The sequence below is a fragment of the Rhinolophus sinicus genome, linkage group LG14 (genome assembly GCF_036562045.2).
Source record: "Rhinolophus sinicus isolate RSC01 linkage group LG14, ASM3656204v1, whole genome shotgun sequence".
In the NCBI taxonomy this organism is placed as follows: domain Eukaryota; kingdom Metazoa; phylum Chordata; class Mammalia; order Chiroptera; family Rhinolophidae; genus Rhinolophus; species Rhinolophus sinicus.
The window spans coordinates 52603734-52627633 of NC_133763.1; the positions used below are offsets into that span (position 1 = coordinate 52603734).

Sequence of the window (23900 nt, forward strand, 5' to 3'; positions counted from 1 at the left end):
GGAGACGGTATGTGTGTGGGGGGGAAGGACAAGGTAACACAGTGAAGGGTTCTGTGGTCTGTGCCCTGGTGGGAGGTTGTGCCCTGGGGGTCTGGAAAAGGAGATTACGCTGACATTTTAAAGGTATGTTATCTTAGATGCAAAAAGGAAATAGTCAGGCTCACTTAAGGTAAAGATTGACCTCTGTCAAGAAAGTTACAGGCCTAGGATGGGACTACCTGCCATGACGAGCTTTTAGTGAGGAATTTTGATGTTCATACCATCCTGTGTGGTTACTCCCTGTCTCTGAGTTTGTAGGGCCTGCCATGTAGCCTCCCCTGAGCTTGTCAGGTTCAGTCTGTCGCCCCTTTTTTATCTCCATCCCCATCGAGGGGACCCTGTATTGAAATCCCTCAGTGGGGTCTCACACTGAAACTTCTAAGGGTGACTCCCAAGATTGAATTATTCACTGAGAGCTCACAGCGGCCTCCACCCCTCCTGGCCTAGCTGGCCACAGCCGGGTACTGCGGGGGGTAGGGGGTGTCTCAGTGCCCTTCCCAGGACCTTTCCCACCTCCCTTCCTCCAGGGCCTGCCTGTTGGGGCCCAGCAGTAGGGGGGAGGCAACCGAGGCTGGAGAAGAGGACACAGGGCAGCTTGTTCCAGCCCAGGAGACAGAGGGCGCCTCTGTCCACTCCTGGCCCCTTGCCCCACTGGGTGTCTATCTGTGAAGGGGTGGAGCCAGTGGGGAGGGGGGTCAGCGGGGGAAGGACGACTGAAGACAGGTCTCCACACACAGCTCTGGGAGCCACATTTGCAGCCTCGTCTGTCTGTCCAGAACCTGCTCCCACCTCAGGCCCAGGCTGACAGTGAGTATCCCACCCCATCCTGCCCTGGCCAGCCTGGGGGAAAAGGGACTTCAGCGGGGCTCCAAGAATCTGGGGACGATGGCATTGTGGTATACTGAGGGTTGGGATGAGTTCGAGTGACAGCAATATGGGACTTGGGGGAGACAGGGTTTAGAAAGTGGTGAGGGGAGACAAGTAAAGGTCAGAGAGATCTAGAAACTCAGTGAATGAGGAAGCCAATGAGGAGCCCAGCCACTAAGCTCCCAGATCAGGCCCTCCTACCACGAAGCCCTCCAGTGCCCTCCCAAGCCTCCCTCAACCTCCCAGGAGCTGGGGAAGGGTCTCAGCGCTTGGCTCACTTCCGGTGGGATAAGCTTGAGAGGACAAATGGAGCAGCTGCTCTGCCTCCCCCACCCAGCCTTGCCAAGAGCTCAGGGCCCAGGGAGGTCTGGGGGTGGTGGAGCATGGGCCATGTGACATCAGGAAGAGGGGCACTCGGGTATGGTACCCACTCCCAACTCTTTCCTCCTCCTCTTTCTTGGCCCAGACCTCCAGACTCCTCTTTCCCCCATTCTTTTCTCTTTGTTTTCCCACCTGCCCCCTCCCGACCGAGGTCTTCTCAGGATTGCCCCCACATGAAATGCTTGGCTGCTGGAGCGCTCCAGGCAACCCCCAGGTGCCCGTCCTGGATGGGGCCGGTAACTGAGCCACCAGCGCCCCTCCCTCGCAGGCCCCTTATCCCCTCCATCAGCCCCGGCTTGGGTTCCATCTCCCCCATGTCTCTGTGACAACCACTTCTCATGTCCGGAGTTCAGGTGACACTCACAAGGGCCCCATTGAAGAGCTGGGATGTCATCTGATCAGGGCCCATTGTCCAGCCCCTCAGGCCTGGGGAAGGATGGGGACACCTGATCTAAGACACCTGAGCTGCCCCCTGAGGCCATGGTCGGGCTGAATGTCCCAAGACAGAGAGAAAGAGGCCCCCTGGCTTGGCAGTCCCCTCTCCTCAACAGACCCCTCCATTTTTCTCCCCCTCTCTCCCAGCCCCTTGAACTCAGAGGACTCATGCACTCGGCCCTTTGTCTCCCCCAATACGTACCAACCCCGTTCTCCCTGCTGCCACTGTCCCCACTTCAACCAGGCTGGGCCTGGAGGGTGGGAGTAGCTAGCAGCAGCGACAAGGCCTCACGGGTCTCTTCCCCTCCCCAGAAGCTCTAGCTCCAGGGAAAAGCCTCAGACATTCCTGTCCCTTCCCACCACCACCCAATGGAAGGGCTAACTCTGCGGAAAAGTAAAAGGAACCAAGCTAGAGACATACCCCCGGGAAGGGCCATGCTCAGGAGAGAACAGAGTTGAGGTACCAAAAGATGCCCCATTTGCTGATAGGAAGCTCAGAGGCAATGAGACCTCCTTCCCATGACCCTTGGGCCGCCCACTCAGGCTGCCACCCTCTCCATCAGGCTGACCGAGGGCACCAGACTGACTCCTTGCCAGGAGTGGGCAACAGAGTCAAGTCTGTAGACAGGAGCCCAGCCCACCACCTCCAACCGCAGAGCTTGGCTATACTAGGCAGGCAAGATTCAGGGTAAAAATAGAGCCAGAGGAAGCCTGGCTGGGTCCTGTGACCACCCCTGCCTGCCTGCCTGCCTGCCACACCCTCATCAGAATCTGTGCAGCCAGCCAGGAGACTCTGCAGGGTCCACTGCAGGCCTCTAGAGCCAGCCCTGCTCCAGCTGTTCCACCTCCATGCCCCAAACTCTGACTCCCTCTGGTGGGGGTTTGGATGGAGGGACACACAGAACAGGTCTGGACTTAGACCTGTTTGGGGTCCCCTACATTTTAGGATCCCACTGAAAGGTACATGGTGATGGAGCTCCAATCTCATGGCTATTTGGGCTGTGGGACCTGGACCAGGCCTGAGGGCTCCCTTCACCCCAAGCCCAGATATCCTGAGCATGGTCCCCTGCTCACTTCCATGGTGGGGGGTGCATAGGTGAGCTTCGAGATGGGGTCTGAGCTGGAGACGGCGATGGAGACTCTCATCAACGTGTTCCACACCCACTCGGGCAAGGAAGGGGACAAGTATAAGCTGAGCAAGAAGGAGCTGAAGGAGCTGCTGCAGACGGAACTCTCCGGCTTCCTGGATGTGAGTGCAGGGTGGGGGTATCGGGTGGAGCGGGCAAGGGCTGGGGGCAGAGCGGGCACCTCCCTGCCATTTCCCCACCTCACCCCAGCTCAGCCCAACCATCTCCTTCCTCTCCCAGGCTTCTCTCCTGGGTTTTTCCAGGCTCCCCTACTCCTGGTTCAAGCCAAAATGCCCCGAGTTAGTGACCATCTGTCAAGGACCAGGGCCTGTGTAGATACATCCATAACAAGGCTCACAGTCTAGAAAGGGAAGATTGACACTTGAAAGTAAAATTTGGACACCAGGAAACACACAGAGCCTTGACAGAGGTGCCAGGAAGGATTCTGGGAGAACAGTAACCTGACTGAAGTGGGATGGCTTCTCCACAGAGGCGACACTTGAGCCATAGGTTTCCAGTGGAAAATGATTAGGATGAAAATGGACATTTTAGGTGGAGGCGTCTGCATGAATAAAAGCACGGCAGAAAGAAGAGTATGGAGCAGCTCAGTAGTTCCGACTGCAGGGAAGGATGCAGAAGAACAGGCTGAAGGAGAAGCCGGTAGCAAGTGCACCAGCTCTGAGGTCTTATTAGACCTGGGCTCAAGCTTGGGCGCTGCCACGCTCACTCTAGCTGTGTGACTTTGGACACATTATTTAACCACCAACTGTCTATTTGTTTCTTCTCTAGAACGGGAATAATGAAACCTACTTCATGCTATTTGTGTTAGAATTAAACGAGACAATGCTTATAAAGCTCCTAGTGTAGTGCTTGTCCACTGTAGGCGCTCAACAGATGATACATTGATATAACTCTGCCTCGTTGAGGTGCTTACTGTATAGGCCACAGGACGTCACAGTGTTTGTTAGTTTTGAGGAAGGCAGCAGAAGCGTCCCCTAATTAGATGTAGCACTCCCTCTTGCTCAGCTCTGCCGCCTGCTCCCCAATCAATCACCCCCCCTTGGTTCTAACTCGGTGCCATCCATCTCTATACACCTGCCTGCCCATCTCCCTTCACAGGCCCAGAAGGACGCGGACGCGGTGGACAAGGTGATGAAGGAGCTGGATGAGAACGGAGACGGGGAGGTGGACTTCCAGGAGTACGTGGTGCTGGTGGCTGCCCTCACGGTGGCCTGTAACAACTTCTTCTGGGAGAACAGCTGAGCAGACAGCCCCAGTGGGCAGCGCCCTTCCCCTCTCCCCTGCCACCCCTGCCCCTGTACTCTGCTTCCCCCTCACCCCGCGCCCCGCTCCCCACAGTCCCACCCTTGCCTACCCTCCAACAAGGGCGCAAGAGTAGTGGGCCAGGCCTACGACTCTTTCATTAAAGGCTTCTCTCTCGCCAGTCTGTTGTCCTTCCTTTGGGCTCCGGAACGGGGTGTGATCCCTCCCAATTTGCCTTATTCGGGCTTGGATCTTATTTGGAGAGCGGTCAAAGGACCATTACATCTTCCTACTCGAGGAATATTCAAGGCCCCGGGAAGGTCCAGGGGTTCAAGATACCAGCTGGAAGTGGAGGAGACATTAGCTTCTCGGCTACAAAGCCAGAAAAAGAATTTTCCCTCAACCTTCAAAGAGTATTTCGAGGATCTGCCATGTGCTAGATATTGAGTAGGAACTGGGGATACAACGGTGGACAGAACAAACAGACCCTTCTCCTCAAGTCCAGTGAGGACGCCAGACCATTAAACACGCACACATGCTGCTAGGAAGGAAAAGGAAAGAACCCTGATGGGCGTGTGCGGGGTGGAGGGAGGGCTGAAGATGTATTCATTCATTCATTCATTCATTCATTCATTCTTCAGACATTTTATCCTTTTATTGTGTACGCAAGCATTACAAAAGTCCCATATATGTCATCATCAAAAGCCACATGGATGGCAGATGGGGAGGGAGCACGTGGGAGGGGCAACAGGCACGCAAAGGTCGTCACCAAATAAGGATTTAACAAGTCCCAGGTAAAACATTTTGGACGGTCTGCCTTAGACTGAGGGTCGGGCAGGCGCGCGAGGCAATACGAGCATGTGCTGCATCCGCACCGAACACGCTCGGAGCGGACCTAGAGGTTACCGGCAACCCCGTCTCGAACGCAAAGCCCCGCAGGACCCAACTGCGAGGCCGTTGGCCACGCCCCTTCGTGGGCGGAGCACTGCGGGCTCTCGGAAGGGGCGACGGCTGAAGCCCCGCCTTCTCCTTGGGGCTCCTCCCCGACCCCCGCGCAGGCGTAACACACATCTTCCCGCCCACTAGCTGTGCGTCGGCCTGTCGCCTGACGTAATTGCGTCGACGCCATTTTAGCCGGTCCCACTCCGCACTGGGCGTGGCGGCCATTTTGTTTGGACTCGGAGCGGGAGTTGGCGGCAGCGGCTTGCGGTGGTAGCGACGGAAGGCAGGGAAGGGCAGGCCGGGCGAGCAGGCGGAGCAGCCGACCAGACAGCCGGCCAACAAGAACGAACTAACCTAGCAACGTACCGCTTACGCATCTAACCAACCGCCCAGCAAGCGAACGCGAGCCCCTCCGCCGTCAACTCAGGTTCGGCCGGCCCCCGGCCCGCCTGCCGCAGCCGTGGTGGCAGCCCCGGGAGGAGCACTGGCGTCCTTTGCCCTCGGTACGTCTCTGCGGTGACAAGGAGGGGACGGGGTTGGGGAGCGGAGCGGAAGGGGCCGGCGGCCGCGCAGCCGTGGGAGGTGGGAGCAGATGGGGCGCCGGCGTGCGGCGGCCCCGGGGAGGGGGCGGAGCCGCGGGGAGCGCGCGGGGGCGGGCCTGCGCTGCAGCCTCGTGGCGGGAGCGCTGGGAGGGAAAGGTCGGGGTTTGGTAGCGATGGAAAGCAGGATGGCTTGGCCGGCTGAGCAGTCGGCTGCCTTGCCAGGGCTGTGAGATGGTGGGGAGATGGAAACTGAGGACCCCGGGACTTGGGGGGTCGTGGGAAAGCAACGGCGGCTTTGGGGTTAATGTTTGTAGCGCGCTCTCTGGGAGCTGAGTCCCGGGGGAAGGCCCAGTTAGGAAACCTTCCCTGCCCCCTCTTCCAGGTCCCCAGTCCCTTGCTAAGGCCCCTGCTTGATTTTGGAGCCGAAAGCCAGTTTTGGAATTAGGTCTGCCCGTATCATTTCTCTAGATCAGTGGTACCCGATCTTGGCCGCACATGGGAAGCACGGAGGTGGCCTTTTTTTTTTTCTTCCCTTCCAATTTCTGATCCACAGACCTTCCCACCAGAGATTGTGGTTAAATTGGTTTGGGCCCAGGATTCTAAATGTTTCTAAACGCTCCTTGCAGCCAAGGGCGAGAAGGCCCACGCGACGTGAAAAGCCAAAGTCTTCCACTTCCTTGAGCTAGGTCTGCCATTTTGGAGGCTTTGGCTGGTACTTGCTTGTCCTGTGTGGTCTTTGAGGGCGGTGGTTTGAGATCATTTACAAATGTAAGCACCTGGAATGCGTTGGGCGTGTGCTCTTAAATAGCTGTGGATACGGGCCTTTTCAGCCGCTGTTGCTTTGGGCCCTTTGGCCCTCGCAGAAGTGAGGTCGTTGTTACTGTGATGTGCTCATTCTGCCCATTGTCCTTTGTAGATTACCGGGATTTGAAGATGGCTGCACCGTCAGCGCCGAAAGTTGTGCTAAAAAGCACCACCAAGATGTCTCTAAATGAGCGGTGAGGCAGCCAACAGCAACTTCAGCTCGTTCATAAGAAAACATTACTTAAATTGGCCCTGGGGTCCAATGCACAAAAGCCGGTTTTAAACTAAATACCAACAGAAGGCTACAGACCTCTGTTCTTAGTTGCATCTTATGTGCTACACAAAGCAAATTGGGCGGTTGTTTCAAAACCCCTTATCAGTAGATTTTCATGTTAAGCTGTCTGAAATATTTGTCTGGTGGGATGTATTTTAAAAAGACTCCTCACACCCTCCCTTTTCTTCACGTTTTTAACATTGACACAGGGATGGTGCAGCTCGGTAGCACGGTACCCAGGCTGCGGCCTGCAGCCAGCTTGCTGCCCCGTCCAAGGCCAGCAGTGTTGTGTCTGGCCTGTAAGAGGCAGGTAGCAAGCCGTGAATATGTCCAAAGGCCCTTGAACGCCATTCTTGGGCCTTGTAAGAGGCACTTGCTTTTGCTCCATTTCACCTTCTTTGCATTCTGCTTTGAGTTTGTTTTGTTTTGGATTCTTTTGCAGTTAAGTGTTTTCTCTTCCATGCCATTAAACTTACCTGTACAAGAATAATAGAAGAGTGTCTTCACAAGCTCTTGAACAATTGAACAAATCTAACTTTTCAGAAGTAAACACTTGAAATTAGAAAAAGTAATCACTTGAGACTAAGAAGATGAAGGTATTAAAAGGCAGCTTCTGTCTCAGAGCTTTGTTCGTTGAGTGCCTTTGACCAGTGATTTGTTAAGTTGATATTAGACCACAGAAAGATTTACTTAATATTTATGTTTTCCTTTTCTGAAGCATATGTGCTTCGCCTTGTCTCCTAGGGTATGATACACTAATTCTGCATGTTCACATGTTACTGAGTGAACAAACAGGAGCATGTGGTGTGCTCATGTAATTTATGAGTGCATTATTCCCATGGGCTTCAAAGGTGCTCTAGGCCCATATATTTGCCCTTAAAATGCACCCTCAGGTCTCCCAAGGTTTTGGCTTTCTTTGTTTGTCTTTGAAACTCCATCTTCTGTCTCATGTTGTCATCATATCTGCTTATTGCGTGTTTTTCATACCTTCCACCTCTCTCAGCCGTTACCTGAGCCCTTGTTATCACTTGATTGAATGTGCTGCACTTAGCTGCATTTCTCAGTTTCTGATTCTTGCAAGTTTGTGGAAGCAGAGGAGTCTTTAACCCACATCAGCCTTGATCTAAGTACCACTTTACTTAAAAGTTCGTGGGATCTGGAGCTCCTGGTCTAGCAAGCCATGAAAATGCCAATAAATGTTTTGTAATAAAGCTTTTATTTAAACATCCATTTTGTTCGACCTTGAAGCTTTACTAATATGCTGAAGAACAAACAGCCGATGCCAGTGAATATTCGGGCTTCGATGCAGCAACAGCAGCAGCTAGCCAGTGCCAGAAACAGAAGACTGGCCCAGCAGATGGAGAATAGACCCTCTGTCCAGGCAGCATTAAAACTTAAGCAGGTGAGAGGATGGGTCATACCACTCCAGAAGCAGCTGGTGAGCTCTGACAGGCAGTTCCCTGAGCCTCTCAGGACCTGATGGATGGTTACAAGGTGGCTCAGGGCAAAAGCTGAAACTTCTCTGGGGGAGAGAAGTTCAGAGAACTCCCATTTGGCAGGTACCAATGAGTAACTTTTTGTTGTCTTTCTCTTTTAGGGGGTTTGCCATCAGTGTGGCCTGTTTCTATGTTATCAATGAGTGTTAATCTCTTGTTTTCTGATCCTTCGCCCATAGAGTAAATTTGCTGCCTCTTTCCACAAAGAAATTCTGGTTTGTTTTAAATGATCTTCAAAAAAAAAAAATCCTTTATTCCCTGTTAAATGACTTACAAATTAGAGAAATAATTTTATTCTTTGTCCCCTAGTCTAGGGAGTCTGAATGAATGGCCTTATCAGTGGTTTTCAATGCTAAAATAAGTAAGGTGACCCTCATCTCCACAGCACCTCGAGTTTTGTCAGTAAAGTAGAGCAAGAGCACTGAGTAATTAATTGAAGAGTTAGTGGGTTCTCTTTCAAATTTCCGGTAAGAGATAATCCTATTCAGACCTGAAATAAAACCTGCTCTTTATTATTCATAGACTTTATATGCAAGTGCGGACAGTGGCTATGGAAGGATATGTCCACGCTGTGGCTGGGCGTCTGGAGGGCGGTGCCATGCAACTGTAAGGACTTGACCTGGTAGCACTGCATGGCTGTGCATCAATTCGGCAGTTAAATATAACCCCACCCCCACCCCGAACCACTGGGCTCGCTGACCAAAAATAAACACGGTCGTCTGCTTCAGCTTCCTTAAGCCGTGGAGTGCCTGCATTCGTCCTGAGTTAGGAAAGCAGTGAAAGGCACCACAGTTTTCCAAGAGTAAATATAAGAAATTGCTGAAGATGTCTGAGAAATCATTCCAAAGGACCTTTCATTTCAACAAGAAGCTTTAAATACGTGCTGTGCAAAAAGTAGCTTGCAGAGCAGCGCCATCCAGTGTGACCTGCTACAATGGTGGAAGGGTTCTGTATCTGTGCGCTGGCCACTGGCCACATGGCACTTGTGAGCACTCAAAACCTGGCCCGTGTAATGGAGCTTTTCTTTCTTTATTTTTAACTTGTCATTTGAAGAGCCACGTGTGGCCAGTGGCTGGTCACTAGCAGATACAGCGTAGCTCTGGAGGGGAAACTGGATGGTATGGTGGACATCCGTAAGCTTCCTGTCAATGTTAGAGGCCAGTATTGGTGGCAAGTCAGGATTGGGAAGGAAGCACTTCTAAGCACTGTACATTGTCCCCTTAGAGCTCCGATCTTGGGAGAATATAGTCAGGATACTGAACGCAAGTGACATGTAGAATGAAGTCCTGACCTCATAATTGTGTGCTACCGGGAGAGATGTGACAGGCTTTTCTGATTGGTTACACCAACACGAGGTGTCGAACGTTCAGAGCCTGCCCCGATTGGAAGCAGTTTATGATCCTGTGCTACAAGACTAATGGTAACTTAATACGGTTGCAAAAGAAGCCCTTAGCGGTCACTTACAGTGAAGCCTCAGGATACACAGAATGGATTTTCACTCATAGCGACTGATGGCTTTATAGGAGAAACAGGTTTGCTGAGACCTTGATTGTGTTCAAGGCTGCAGTCACCTTTGCCTTTGAAGGAATTTGATTCTTTGGAACGTGGTCTTTATAGTTTCTCTTTGAGGGACAGATTATTGGAAAATGTCTTTGTCCTCAAGCGTGGCCCTGAGTTTTGTGATTATAGCTCACCTGTCTTAATTCTGTTGCAAGTTTGGCTGGCGCTCTATGGAAATACATTTGAGTTACATGTTTATTTTGAATTAAAGGACATGATACTGGCTGAATGGAGCCCTTTGCAAGGGTAGACAAAGAAGTGTGGCTGTTTAATGAACTGCAAGGAAAGGAGGTTTGACTTTCTTGTGTTTATTTACATCTTAAGGTAAAAAGTGGACCATCTGGAGATAGATACTCAGAGGAAAAATGGAACACACTGGCCTCTTTGAGAAATCAAATCTTGTTCTTAAGTCACAAGAATTCAGATGAACTTGTACTTTAAATTTGGCCCAGAGTGATGAACTTCCTGTGGTGGTTGAGTAAGCCGTTGAAGACAGTGGTAGTCCTTGGGCAGGTATGGATCGAGGCGTGTCATTGTCGACCTGTGGTTCAAAAGCAACCGAGTCCAGGATGTGAAATACACAGTGTTCTTACTAAAATCGAGTTCCCAATAGTGGTGTGTGACTTCTGTAGCCAAACTAGTGAGGGACTTTATGGTGACGCCAATTTCATGGGACCGCACTCAAGCTTCTTAGAAGCTCTGGATCAGAATTCTGCTTTTATGCCATGTTCGGAGGCGAAGGCTCGCTTCCAGTTTAGGATCCTATGACACCTGCAGCAAGTTTACCTGCCTCCACGTAGACATCTCACTTGCTTCTTTTTCTCTGCACTTTGAGATGCCAAACCCTGCTGGATTGCTTTTTTGATCTCAATCCCCAACACCTTTTCTTCCAGAAGAGCTTAAAGCAACGCCTGGGTAAGAGTAACATCCAGGCACGGTTAGGCCGGCCCATAGGGGCCCTGGCCAGGGGAGCGATCGGAGGACGAGGCCTGCCCATAATCCAGAGAGGCTTGCCCAGAGGAGGACTCCGTGGGGGACGTGCCACGAGAACCCTACTTAGGGGCGGGATGTCGCTCCGAGGTCAGTGCTGTGTGCCTGCTCACTGTCAGGTGCCACCCCTTTCCTTTTCTCTCGGGCTGCTTACGGACACATTTGTTTAACATCTTTAAGCCTGGACTTGTAAAATATATTGATAACTGTGGAAATCACATGTTTTAATAGTGCTGCATGTCCTTATCAACACCATTCCTTTTCTGATAATGTGCAGTGGGCAAAGGCTGTGTGACCCGCGTAAGAACAGGTAACTCATGTCATCTCCATCCCACGTGAAAACACCCTGCTGCTGCTTGAATCACAGCACATTCAAGTTCTAGAAATGAGTCAAACCTGAGAAACTTGGCCTGTTGGCCTGTATCTTAACCAGTCGTCTCTTTTCCTGGTGCTAGTGAAATACCGTTACATCTGTTTTTTAAAAAAACAAAAAGGACAAGTTGTTCCCTAGCACTGAGCTCTGTTACATCCGGGGCACTGTTACATTGTTACCCTGTATACTTGTCCCTTGCAAGAATGTATCGAGCAGGAACCATATCATTTGTTTTAAGTCTACCATGTTAGGCACCTCTCTGATTGTTCAATAGATACTTATTAAATGTATGCATTTACTAATTACCTTAACTCCCAGCTTCTTCCGAAAAGATTTGGATCAGACTTAACTGAATTGATTGAATAAAGAGCCACCTTGATCTGTTCATACCCAGTGTGCCGCTTGCCCCACCCAACCTAAAAATTACCTGAATTAACTCATTTAACCCTCACCGCCTTCCTTTGGTTAGAATCTACTTTGTCTCTCTTGGATTTACCTGCATATACATTGTATGCCTCCTCTCCAAGGTCAAAACCTGCTCCGAGGTGGACGAGCCGTAGCTCCCCGAATGGGCTTAAGAAGAGGTGGTGTCCGAGGTCGTGGAGGTCCTGGGAGAGGGGGCCTAGGGCGTGGAGCTATGGGTCGTGGAGGAATCGGTGGTAGAGGTTAGTCAGCCACCAACTTCAGAGAAGAGCTTCCCCCTTATTTCTCTCCCTTCAAAACTCAGAGCCACCTTTCTGCACAGCTTCAAGTCACAGGCAGGCTTATTTGTTTGTCTTGTTTTGTTTTTTTGAAACTGGCTTAATTCCTAAATTCACGTGCTGATAGTGCGAAAGTCTGTCGTGGGTTTTCCAGTAGCTAGTCAGGTGCATGTTACAGAGCCAGGTTTGATGCAGTCATCTTCCAGGCTCTTGTGAATTGAAATTGTACTGTTAAAATGCCAGTGGTCAGTTGGCATTTGACCACGCTCTGTCCCGCCCCCCGCCACACCCCCCCCACCCCATAACTCCAAGCCCCACTTTGAGTCTAAGAATCGAGAAGGAGGTGTGCACAAGTGAAGCCGTCAGGGGATGGTGAGACTTGGAGCTGGGTATTGACTTTGAAACCAAGTAAATGCCAGGTCAAGTTGGTGTCCTTGGAGCCCCAGAAGTGACTGATGAAGGCAGAAAGCAAGATGCTGCCGAGTCACTTCACTGACTGACTGGCTGATAGGCTTACCTTTGAGACTCAGTGGTGTTGGTCTGGTGAACTCAGGACCCTCTGGAAGAGGTTAATGGTGTTGCTGCTGTTAAAACGCCAAATGTCCTGGGAATTTTCTGACTTGGCGCCTAGTGGGAAATTCCCAACAACACCTGTCCAAGACAAAGAAAGCTTACTCTCTTAGCCCCTGTGTATACTGGCTTGGTCCTTCTAAAGTGTGTGGTGGGTCTTCCATAATTTATGACCTTGAAGTTGCCCAGGGATAACAGCTGTTAGGAAAGCACATTGGCTAACCGAGAGCTTGTTTTCTTCTCCCCTTATATGTTCCTTGCCGTACTGAGTGAAGTACAAGCTAGTTGGGGTTTCAGGATGAAATAGTATGTTTCCAAATTATCTTGACTTGGTTTCTGAGAGACAACACGTGGGGCGGGGGGGGAGGGTCTAAAGTCCCTTTTCAGAAAGCTGGGTATGTTTTCTTAAGTGAATTGAAACCACCTCTCAGATCACCCTGATTGTTACGCCGCAACTAGAATCAGAAATGGAAGTGGCTGGGATTACTGAATGTTTTTCCCCATCTGCCTGCATTGTCCCTGTGTCAGAGTAACTCCTGACGTGGGGTCAGCTCACGAGCTCATTAGGTTTGATAAGTTGGAGGGGAAGGGAGCTAATTTTCCAAAAAGATCTCCAGTAAAACTTCATTTGAAAACTGTCTCGCTTCACGTCCCTGTTGCTCTGTGCCCTTCTTGTCTCCTCCCTATCTTACTAAGTGGGTGACCCATCTGTGATATACTTTATGAATTTATAGTGGGTCTCAAACTTCAGATAATTTGTTTTAGGAAAGATGGAGATTTTTTTAAATGTCCGTCCCCTTTGTTGATAGAATAAAATTGAAGTGGCATTTAGAGATGAGCGTTACACGAGGGGTTCACTGTGTGCTTTCCGTGTGTTGCTTGCTACCCCGTGTTTCCTGTTTCTCCAGATTTCTCCTCTGCCCTGCCCTCAGCCTCTCAGCTAGGCCCCACTGCTCTGAGGGGCGTTTGCTAGAGCACCCATTAAACCTACTGGTAACTGTCTTTTTTTCCCTTGGGCCAGGTCGGGGTGTGATAGGTCGGGGAAGAGGGGGCTTTGGAGGCCGAGGACGTGGACGTGGACGAGGGAGAGGTGGCCTGGCCCGCCCGGTACTGACGAAGGAGCAGCTGGACAACCAGTTGGATGCGTACATGTCGAAGACGAAAGGACACCTGGATGCCGAGTTGGACGCCTACATGGCACAGACAGACCCTGAAGCCAATGACTGAAGCCTGTCTGCCCGCCTGTGAGAGACTCTTGTTCAAGTGACCAGGCTGTACGTAACCTCCAGGTGACCCCGACTGACGCTGGAAGGACCTACCACAACAGGCTGTGGACTTGCCACCAGTTTGTGCGTTTAGCGTGTTCCTTTTACATTTTGATACTATGTTGTATGAAACCCTTTTTTCCCCGACTTGGATTGTTGTTTTGTTGTTTGGGGGTTTTGTTTGTTTGTTTTTCCCTTCACCCACACTTCTTTTTGAATCTGAGTATGTCAGCCTTGCGGCTAGGACACCATTTTCCCCCCTCTGCCTCCCCTCACCTGTCATTGTTCTGACATTCTAACATTTCTGGAAAAGTCCCAGAAAGAGCCCGTCAGGGTCCCGCCCTAATCCCCCGGTTCCGTGAGCTACACTTCTGTTCTACCTACATCGCAGACTAGGCCTCATGGAAGTGTTCAGAAAATGGAGTTCAGAAGTGCCTCCCGCCCTGTGCATGTTGTAGTCAAGTAGGAATGTGGACCTGGTTACAGGGCCACGCAGCAGGTCCCGTGAAAGCAGCTGTGATTGGACTGACGTGGCTGCCGTGTCCATTGACAGCAATGACGTGTGCTGGGTTGGGGGTGTGCACTTTTCCTGCCCTAGAGTAATACTGCTCGCTCGCCTCTTGTCTTTGCATGGTGTCCTGGGGGGCCGGGGGGTTGGATGAACATCTGCGCTGGGGGGAACGTCATTGGTTAAGGGACGGGGTGGGAGGACGATGGCAGATGCCTGCTGGGGCGGGGTCAGGAGAGACCCATGCGAAGACGGTTGCCCTTGATGTTGATCTCAGACCAGTCTTGGGTTTCCCCGCACGTTGGCTTTGTTTGACCCTATTTCTCTTGAAGGTTTAAGTTCAGCCATATTCTGTCAGCTGTTCCAGTTTCAGTGGAATCTTGTATTTCTGGTTTATTATAACAAGAAATCGTTCTCTCAAATCCAGCCAGGACTTTCTCTTTATTTCTTGGGCTCTTTGAAATGCTGTCGCCATTATAACAGTATCTTGATATACCCCTCGTAGACCTGGATCCTTTTCATGGGTTATATTAAAATTCGGAGCAGGGAGGATGGTGCCTTCGAGTAAGGCTTGCAGAAAAACGAACCCCAGTCATGTGTCAACCTTTGGGCCCATTAAAGCTCAGGGTCCTGGACCCTCGCAGTGGTTTCCCTTTCCCCTCTGCTGTTAAAGGGCAAAGAAGCTTGCCACCTGCAACCACGCCAGTTTCCGGTGAGCTAGCTAGCTGCCTGACCCTGCGCTGCGGGGAGGTCGTGTGTCGTGCAGGCTGCTGTGCTCACCGTGGGCTTGTGCAGCAAGAGCTGTGCTTGGTCCCGTAGGAGGGAGAGCCTGGAAGGCCGAGTGGGGTAGAGGCCGGAACCAAGCTGACCCGGCCTCTGTGTGTCGGTACTGTAATTACCTCCTACAAGAACGGGCTGTGCGGGTGCAGGGCTGCAGCCCCAGCTGGTGTTTATAACCTTTCATTAGAAGGAATTTTGAAAGGTATTTTTGTGTGGGCAATGCCTGTTGTGAAGGTATCTTCAGCAGCCCCCAGACTCCTGTGAGGGAGGCAGTGGGCAGGCTTTCCCGTGCCACCTCACGCCCTCTGCGCGGCTGCCTTACATCAGGCATCCAGCGCCTCCAGAAAACCTTTGGGAAGAGACGGAGCTGCAGGTGATTGCGGTCTTTAGCCTCTTGCAGCGCACACCTGGGGTGACCCATCCCTGGGGTCCCCCTCCAGCCCTCTCCCCTCCCTCAAGGCTCCTAAAGAGTATGTTCCCCCAAATATAACTTACCTTTTTACCTAGCACTAGCCTTTCTGTATCTGGTGGCTTTGGGGCCACCGCAGCTAGATCCTCTGTAAGAAAAGGACCTAACTGGGCTTGGGGGCAGGGGCCACCCAGCCATAGGAGTCCGGTCTGTCTGATGTGAAGATCGCCCTACTCTTGGTAAGATTCCAGGAGGGGGTCTGGAAAAGGTGGGGCACTGTCTGGCACTGAAGCCTCCCTCCCAGCACCACCTCTCCGTCCACTGGTGGAATTCTGGGGGGGATTTATTTCAGGACACCCTCTACCCCCAAGGCTAAGGAGGAGAAGCTGGGGCCAGAATCCGGGGGGCCTTTGAGAAGGACTCCCCAAGGTGCTGGGTGTGCGTTAGCTGTTCTCTGCTAGGGCAGCCTCTTCCAGCTCAGGGGCCCCCTACCCAGGTGCGTCCGGTCCCACCCCCTCCTCTTGCGCCCACGGGGGGCTGTCCAAAAGGACTTGCCCCGTGTCCTCTACACCTGCGCCTTGCACTAACTCCACTGGCAATGGAGTGAGCGCAGACCACGTTGGGGCTGCAGTTTCTAGAATCTGAATCTACTATGAAAACACTGAGGCACCTGCTGATTAGGGGACCTTGAGGCATCCGGCGGGTTGGGGGCTGGAGGGACCTGGTGGAGATGGGCACGCGGTGGCCACTGGGGTCTGAGCCCCCTCCCCCTTCTCCCCTATTCCTGCTCCCTCACCTTAGAATCCATTCCCAGCAGTGGGAACGAGCAAGTGCCCTCCAGCCCCACCTGCTTCACTGCAGTTCCAGCGTCAGAGGCTGGTGTGTCCCGGGTGGGGTGGGAAAGAGAGTGGCCTGGCTCCTGGGCCAGCCGTCATCTGCATAGGGCTTGCTGTACAGGCACCAACAAGGCGTTGCTGGAAGGGCACTGGGAGCATAGAGAAGGGACTGACAAATGGGCCTCGAAAGTCAAAGGAAAGCTTAACAGAAGGCAGAAGAATACCCCGAGTGGAGCATAGCAAATAGAAAAGTACCCAGGCCTAAAAGAGCAGGTTGTGTGGACACCAGGGAAAAGTGGGTGAGTGTGAAGGGGAGACAGTCCCAGGAATATTCTGGGAGCTGTGGTGGTGGCAGCGGCCCCCAGGCGTAGGCCTCTTACCTCACAGGGCTGGCAAGCCAGCCGGCCCGGGCAGTGGAGGCTTCAGGAGGCAAGAGTGAGACTAGGGAACAGAAAATGGAGTCACTTTAATCAAGCTGCTGAAATTATCAACATCATGACGGGCGAGGCCTGAGGAAAGACTCCATTGTTCTCGCCAGCCTGGGAACTTGAACTTTTTGAACTGTCCAGTCCTGTGCAGGTGCCTGGATAGACACGTGGACTCCAGGTAGCCCTCTGGTGACCCCATGGACTCAGGCATGCAGACCACTTGGCATCCATTATCCACCCCTCCTAGTGCCCACCTTGCAGGCCGCCTGACGTCAGTCTGATTGACAGCCACCCTGCACCAATCCTAGGGCTAAGAATGCAGGCCTGATCATTTTCAGGAAGGTACTTTGTTACTCTGAGAAGTCTTCTCTTGCCTCGCTGTGTGCCCCGTGTGCAAACTCTAAGACCCTTTAATAAGTATTTATTTCTAGCAGAGCCTCAAGTTTGACCACTCGATTCTCCATTTGGGCTTGATTTATTTCTTTATCCTTTAGTGTAAGGTGATTATCAGCTTAAGATCTAAACAGGTCTATGGTGTGATAAGTGGCTTATGACACGTCTATATTTGGTCTTCAGCCCTGTTCCTTGCACAGAGCTCCTAAAACCTGTGGAATGTCCTGATCAAGGGGATGATGGTGTTTGCGTTGTGTTGATGCAGTAACCTGAGGATGAGGGCTGGTTGCCAGTGAAGCCAACCTGGTGATGAAAGGTTGGAATTGACAGTCCCACCCCCACACCTCGGGGGAGGGGGAAGGGGCTAGAGATGGAGGTGCGTTTGGACTCCTCCTAAAGATGGGGGCTGCTTCCCAGGAGAACCAGCCTTGCAAGTAAAGAGTTGGGACTTGGAGTCCCAACCTCCAGGGAGGGGAGAGGGGAAGGAGGTTGAGTTCAATCACCCACGTTCAATGATTTCGTCAACCGTGCCTGTGTAATGAAGCCTCTATAAAAACCCAAGTGGACAGGCTTGAAGAGCTTCCGGTTGGTGAACGCATGGACATTTGAGGAGAGTAGCGCCGCTGGAGATGGCATGACAGCTCTGTCCCCTGTCCCCATTCTTTTCCCTGTGCACGTCTATCTGGCTGCTCCTGAGTTATATCCTGTTACAATAAACTGGTCATCTAGTGAGTAAAATGTTTGTCTCACTTTTGTGAGCTGCTCTAGCAAATGAATGAAACCCAAGGAGGGGGTCATGGGAACCTCTGACAGAGCCAGTAGGTTAGACGCACAGGTAACAACCTGGACTTTCACCTGGCATCTGCAGTGGAGTGAGGGTGAGGGGGTGTCTTACAGGGCGGAACCCTCGCCCAGTAGGGTCTGCTGCTCCTGCCTGGCGGGCTCCCAGGTAAATAATGTCAGAATTGAGTTGCGTTCTCAGACATGCAGCTGGTGTCTGAGATTTGCTTGTTGGAGGTGTTGGAAAAAAAACTGGCCAGAGTGGATTCACTTTTGTGAGGTCACATCACCAAACCACAATTTAATACCTAATTGCAGTTTCAGCCTCTCCCAGGGGTGGAAGTTTAAACCAGTCAGTCTGGAATTCGCTGGTCCACACTAGTGAGATAATCTGCTTGTTGAGACCCCTACCATCCCCTCAGGGAAGGTGACCTTGCCTGAAATAATCCACTCTTAACCTTTCCTGTCCCACCGTCTTTCTGTCTATAAAACCCTCCATTTTGTACAAGCCCTGGAGGCGCCGTTCTAGCTCAGTTGCTAGATGGAGTGTTGCTTGACTCATTAGACTTAGGAATCAGTAAAGCCAGTTAGATCTTCACATTTACTTGGTTGAATTTGGGACTTGAACCAAAAACACGGGGAAAGCCAGGTCAGCAAATAGAGAAGATGGGGAAACCTCGACAAGAAAGATAAAAGAGGCGCTTCCAGTGCTGCCCAGGCCAGGGCCCCACCCTCAGCCTCCGCTCCCTTGCTGACCAGAGACTGCCGATGGCGGAGGTGGAGAGTACCAATTGCTAAACTGGCTGGAATCTCAGGCCTCCCACCTGCCAACCCTCCCCCCTCCCTCCACTACTACTGCCCCCTTCAGCTCTGCCACTAAAACACTGTAGGGCTCCCCAAAGTTCAGACTTCCCAGAAAGCAGGTTGGACCAGAAAATCCATGTCCCTTACCTGGACCTGACAGGCCCTAAGAAGTCTCTCAGATCCTCCTCCCCAGTTAGAGCCATTACCAGATAACCGTTCTGTGCCCCCCCCACCCACCACCACGGGAAGGACCCTCTGCCCCACCCAGGCTCCTCATTGGGTGTAAGGTAAAGCTAGCCTGCCGGGCAGAGGGCACTGTGTGGCTGTACTGTCTGAGGCAGAACAGCTGTTCTACAGTTTCCGCCTGGACCTACTCGGACCCACCTTCAGGTCACCAGCAAGGAGCAGGCAGGGCAACCTAAGCACCACCCAGGGGCTGGGGAGATGGGAGGCAGAAGAGAGGGGAGTTCTTACGACCTGCGTCTCCTTCAGCCTTTCTGGAAAAGCCAAGGAGTAGAGGGCCACTGCAATGTGATACAGGTGCCAGCAGGGAGGAGGGAGGGGCGTTTTGCACTGAATACCTTGTGTCATGATGCCTAGAATTTGATAAGTGTTTAGAGAATGAATAATTGAGGCAGCACTGGCCTTCAACCTGTTATCAAACCTCAGGGTTTCTGTAAGACCCTTGCCCAGTGTCTCTCACGGAGTGGTCCAAGGAACCAAGGAAAGTCCCTTCAGCACTTACTTTCTCTGAGCAAGGTTATTATGTAATCTGACTGGTATTTGAGAATGCAGACGGACCTGGAGAGTAGACACTGGAAGCAAGATCAGTCAGGAGGCTGCTGTGATGCCTTCATGAGAGATAAGAGCTAACGCGAGGTGATAAGGAGTGAAAAGAATAAAACAGAACAGAACAATGTTCCTCGGAGAACTAGCCTTCTAAGTAGGATTACCAGATAAAATGCTTATACCAAAAAATGGTTTATCTGAAATTCAAATTCCAGGGTTTTTTGTTTTCTAAATCTGACAGCCCGATTTCAAAGACCTGAAAGGGAGGACTGTGGCATAACTTGGGGGCCATCAGCTTCCTTTCCCAGCCCAGGCCATCCCTCTTTCTTTCTCACTAACACAGGCCTCAAGGACTTGGCCCTTTTTCTTTCAACGCTGTCACCGCCTTCAATCCCCTGGGCTACCTCTTCTAAAGGTCTGTGACGCTGGCTGCAGTTGCCCAGCTACCAGCTTCCTTGCTTACTCCCAACGTAAGTTCCCAGCCTCTCCTGAGAGTTCCACCTCTAATCACCTGAAAGACACAGGGAAACAAACGCAATAAACAACTGTACAAGGCTTTAAAAGGTATCACAGTTGGGGTTTAGAGCTGCTGACCACCACTCTTCCAGTGATTTAAACATGTCCTTTATTCCTGAGGATGAAGCTCAAGGCTAAACACTCTGGTGCCCATTTATCTTGTCAAGCAATGGTCGCTGGCACCAATTCAAAGCCAACAGGGATCTCCAACTTGGGGTGCCAACAGCTCTGTGGCACAGCGTGGCTGCTACAGAACAGCTCAATTACAAGGCAGCATGACTGTGGAATAGTATGATGGCCCTTAGGCCCTTAGGCCCTTGGGCCCTTGGGCAAGGCGCCTCTTTTGCTGGACAGCTCTGCTCTGTTCTAATGAGATGTCTTTGGTGTTTCAGCTCAAAGCTGGCAAACAGAGTCTCCAGTTCTCTGTGGCAAGGGAGAGTTCCCAAGCCAAAGGGGAGCTGACTTTTATATAGAGAGACGTCCCCACTCCTGGTCCCTGACTGGTCTGTCCTCATGCAAATGAAGACTCCAAATTTGCACAGTTCTATTGGTCCAAAAGGCATTGTCCCGATTGGTCAGAATAGAGCCGCTCTGATTAGTCAGTAAACATGCTAATTGAGGTGGGGAGGAGATAGCTGCACAGTTCTGATTGGACAGGAAAAACCTCAGTCCTATTGGTTGAAATATAATTCCAGCAATTCTTTTATAAGGGCTGGTTCAGAAAGCAAGAACACAGTACAGGCAGGCAGTTTAGTGCAAGCTTCTACCTAAAGCATAACTATCACTGGTGGCTGGACTCCAGATTTGAGCCCGGTTAGCCACAGTAGGTGTCTTCTTTGTTGGGGTCAGCAATCTCTGTGGACCCCTTTGCCCTCCAGGAGCATTTCTGCATGCACAGAATTGTGAGCCACTGGAACACAGAGGGCTGTGCCTGTGCCCCTTGCTGATAATTCAACAAGCGATGTAAACTTACTCAAAAGCCATAAAAATGAAACAAAACTAAGGAAATTTTTTGAAGGAAGAAAAAGTGAAAATACATGCAGGTTTAATTTTTTTTTTTTACTGTGGCAAAATACACAACAAAATTTACCTCTTTAACCATTTTTAAGTGTAAGTATGGCATTAAGTAAATTCATTTTATTGCACAACCGTCACCACTACTCACCCCACACTGAAACTACCCTTTAAACAGTAACTCCCCATTCCCCCTTCACCACAGTCTCTGGCAACACTGATCTGATAGAGATAAAACCATATTTTATCTCCATAAATTTAACTACTCTAGGTACCTCATAGAAGTGGACTCAAAATGTATTTGTCCTTTTGTGTCTGGCTTATTTCACTTAGCATAACGTTTTCAAGGTTAATCCATATTGCAACAAGTAGTAAAATTTCATTCCTTTTTAAGGCTAATATTCATGCAGTTTTGTACACATTTTAGTGCCATTAAAAATTTAGAAATATAAAACTATACTATGAATATAATCTGGTTCTCTCATGAAGTTTACATAGGAAGGCTATGGACAACTGGGGATATAAGAATTTGTTTGGGGCCAGCCCGGTGGCTCAGATGGTTAGAGCTCCATGCTCCTAACTCCTGAAGGCTGCTGGTTCAATTCCCACTGAAGGCTGCCGGTTGGATTCCCATGTGGGCCAGTGGGCTCTCAACCACAAGGTTGTCAGTGCAACTTCTCAACTCCCGCAAGGGATGGTGGGCAGTGCCCCCTGCAACTAGCAACGGCAACTGGACCTGGAGCTGAGCTGCACCCTCCACAACTAAGATTGAAAGGACAACAACTTGACTTGGAAAAAAGTCCTAGAAGTACACACTGTTCCCCAATAAAGTCCTGCTCCCCTTCCCCAATAAAATCTTAAACAAACAAAAAATTTGTTCTTCACCTTTGGAGAAAACAAAAGCACCCTCGCCACAAAACGGTTCCTTCCCCCAGCTCCTTAAGTCGGGATATTCAAACCCCTCCACTTCAAGGCCTATGAAGAACTACAACTCCTGGGAGCGCTGAGGCCCAGGACCCCCCCACCCAGCTCCAGAGACTCCATTTCCCAGAAGCCCCAGAGCCTGGGCCGGAGCGGCATTTCCCGGGCGCCCCCTCGCGGGGCACTTCAGCGGGGCTTCTGTTCCCGGCGGCCCTCGCGGCAGGTTCCGGGCGTCAGGGCAGTTCGTGATGGCCGGGTCTGGTTCCGCCGCTGTGTCCGGGGCTGGAACCCCGGTGGCAGGGCCCGCGGGCCGCGACCTCTTCGCCGAGGGGCTCCTGGAGTTCCTGCGACCGGCGGTGCAGCAGCTAGACTCTCACGTCCACGCCGTCAGGTGCCCGAAAAGGGAGATCGGGGCGGGGCCACTCGGTTCGGTTCGGCTTAGTAGGGGCGGGGCGGGGGCGGGGCTAAGGTGGCTTCCTGCGGGCGTTCTGCCGGGACTCGGAATACACTTGGGAACCTGATTGGCGGCTGGCGGACGGTGGAAGCCGCGGGGAGGGGCGTGGGCTGGGGCGTGGGGCCGGCTTTTCTCAGCGCTGGGCAAACCCTAGGGAAACAGGTTTCTTGCGTTCTCATTGGCTGACCGTCTAGGCCTTGTGCCTCTTTGCAGGGAGAGCCAGGTGGAGCTCCGGGAACAGATCGATAACCTAGCTACCGGTAAGCATCCCCGCGTACGCGGAAGCCGCCATCTCACGTTCAGGACCTTGTGTTTGCCATCCTGGGCTGGGTTTCTGTCACTCCCTTCCAGCACAGCGCTGCTGGCTGACTCAGGTTTCTGGTGACGGGCCCGTGGGGGTGCAAGAGTGTTTTCCATCCCGTTAACTAGCCTCCTTGGCCAAAGAACAGCAAACGAGCCAGTAGGTGTTGGTCGCCCCTTACTTCCATCCCCAGAACTGTGCCGTATCAATGAGGATCAGAAAGTGGCCCTGGATCTCGACCCGTATGTGAAGAAGCTCCTAAATGCCCGGCGACGAGTTGTCTTGGTCAACAACATTCTACAGAATGCCCAGGTAAAAGGATTTCCTACCGACAGTGTGATTGTTTGCTCTGCTTTATAAGCTCTCAGGGTTTTTCTCTCATTTTCAAGGGATCTCTTGAAGTCCCCAACACAATGAAAGTCGTAATTTTTTAAGTCTTGGGGAAAAGGAGTTATCGACTAAATTAGTGTCTGCCATAATAGTACCCCAGATTCTCAACACCCATTTGACCATGCCGTTATTTACATTCTTATATACGTTAGAAGACCTACGTGGAGATGGAACAAACCTACAATGTTTTCCAGCATCTCGCTGACAGTGAGCTCCAAAGCCTTTCACAGAGCAGTTAGTAAGAGTCCAAATCTTGTCTTGTAGGAACGCCTGAGGCGGCTAAACCACAGTGTTGCCAAGGAAACAGCCCGAAGGAGGGCAATGCTGGATTCAGGAGTCTATCCCCCTGGTTCCCCAAGCAAGTAAGAGACCAGCAGTGGGCCCATGGCCTCAGGATAGCACAAGTACTATTTCCTGGCTGCCTCAGTACCTCCAGGACACCCTGCAAACCTTGGAACATCGAAAGGCAGTCCTATGGTTTGTGTTTGAAGCACTTAGGGTCTTACCCATTTATGTCGGGATCCAAAGAAACCTGTGTACAGGACTCGGGATCCTAAAGGATTTATTACAGCTCTTGCTTCCAAGAATGAGCTGAGGCCGCTACGTTTGAGTTTTTTAAAGCTACGTGCTCAAGGCCCACCTCTACCTTCTTCAAGCCTAGTTAACCAGGGAGGGGCTTTCTGTTACATGGCTGTTTGTTGGGGCTTGGGCAGCGTGTCCGCTGTGATCTCATTTTCCTGTCTACACTGAGGATTTGGAGAGGGTAGGCAGTCAAGGTGAATGACCCATCTACCCTATTTTGTTGGTTTCACTGGCTTGAATACAGTAGCAGTCTTGCTAGAACCATTACATTCGTTCAATAAATGCTTAAACAGTATTACAGTATTCTAGTCGACTCTGGTATAACGGAAAGGTTCCAAGATTTTTTTCATACTTTAATTAAAATAC

The 23900-nt window shown here is 51.4% G+C and overlaps 3 protein-coding genes across 10 annotated transcripts; all 3 read left to right on the plus strand.

Annotated features, from left to right (window-relative positions):
* The first annotated feature begins 693 nt into the window (after positions 1–693).
* On the plus strand, positions 694–4293 carry S100A1 (S100 calcium binding protein A1). 2 transcript variants are annotated; one of them, XM_019713201.2, is made up of 3 exons: positions 694–846; positions 2819–2971; positions 3969–4293. In XM_019713201.2, the coding sequence occupies exons 2-3, from the start codon at positions 2831–2833 to the stop codon at positions 4110–4112; spliced, it is 285 nt and encodes a 94-aa protein (XP_019568760.1). In that variant the 5' UTR covers positions 694–846; positions 2819–2830; the 3' UTR covers positions 4113–4293. The 2 variants fall into 2 exon arrangements, with proteins under 2 accessions (XP_019568760.1, XP_019568761.1); XM_019713202.2 differs by having other exon boundaries at positions 732–846; positions 2808–2971.
* Positions 4294–5248: 955 nt separating this feature from the next.
* On the plus strand, positions 5249–14563 carry CHTOP (chromatin target of PRMT1). Of its 6 annotated transcripts, XM_019713273.2 has the most exons (7): positions 5249–5557; positions 6513–6594; positions 7923–8076; positions 8693–8776; positions 10624–10810; positions 11621–11758; positions 13386–14563. In XM_019713273.2, the coding sequence occupies exons 2-7, from the start codon at positions 6530–6532 to the stop codon at positions 13589–13591; spliced, it is 834 nt and encodes a 277-aa protein (XP_019568832.2). In that variant the 5' UTR covers positions 5249–5557; positions 6513–6529; the 3' UTR covers positions 13592–14563. The 6 variants fall into 6 exon arrangements, with proteins under 6 accessions (XP_019568832.2, XP_019568837.2, XP_019568835.1 ...); XM_019713278.2 differs by lacking the exon at positions 11621–11758; XM_019713276.2 differs by lacking the exon at positions 8693–8776.
* A 7430-nt stretch (positions 14564–21993) lies between these two features.
* On the plus strand, positions 21994–23829 carry SNAPIN (SNAP associated protein). Of its 2 annotated transcripts, none has more exons than XM_019713203.2 (4): positions 21994–22198; positions 22475–22521; positions 22711–22874; positions 23217–23829. In XM_019713203.2, exons 1-4 carry the CDS (start codon positions 22056–22058, stop codon positions 23316–23318), a joined length of 456 nt encoding a protein of 151 aa, XP_019568762.2. In that variant the 5' UTR covers positions 21994–22055; the 3' UTR covers positions 23319–23829. The 2 variants fall into 2 exon arrangements, with proteins under 2 accessions (XP_019568762.2, XP_019568763.1); XM_019713204.2 differs by having other exon boundaries at positions 21996–22198; positions 22756–22874.
* The last annotated feature ends 71 nt before the right edge of the window (positions 23830–23900 follow it).

What these genes read in the sequence shown, in the direction of transcription:
- S100A1 (XM_019713201.2), top strand. Translation starts at nt 2,831, where the DNA reads ATGGGGTCTGAGCTGGAGACGGCGATGGAGACTCTCATCAACGTGTTC. An exon ending in AACTCTCCGGCTTCCTGGAT is followed by an intron (nt 2,972 to 3,968) that starts GTGAGTGCAGGG and finishes CTCCCTTCACAG; the next exon opens with GCCCAGAAGGACGCGGACGC.
- CHTOP (XM_019713273.2), top strand. Translation starts at nt 6,530, where the DNA reads ATGGCTGCACCGTCAGCGCCGAAAGTTGTGCTAAAAAGCACCACCAAG. An exon ending in AAGATGTCTCTAAATGAGCG is followed by an intron (nt 6,595 to 7,922) that starts GTGAGGCAGCCA and finishes TCGACCTTGAAG; the next exon opens with CTTTACTAATATGCTGAAGA. An exon ending in GGGCGGGATGTCGCTCCGAG is followed by an intron (nt 10,811 to 11,620) that starts GTCAGTGCTGTG and finishes CTCCTCTCCAAG; the next exon opens with GTCAAAACCTGCTCCGAGGT.
- SNAPIN (XM_019713203.2), top strand. Translation starts at nt 22,056, where the DNA reads ATGGCCGGGTCTGGTTCCGCCGCTGTGTCCGGGGCTGGAACCCCGGTG. An exon ending in GATCGATAACCTAGCTACCG is followed by an intron (nt 22,522 to 22,710) that starts GTAAGCATCCCC and finishes GCCAAAGAACAG; the next exon opens with CAAACGAGCCAGTAGGTGTT. An exon ending in ACATTCTACAGAATGCCCAG is followed by an intron (nt 22,875 to 23,216) that starts GTAAAAGGATTT and finishes CTTGTCTTGTAG; the next exon opens with GAACGCCTGAGGCGGCTAAA.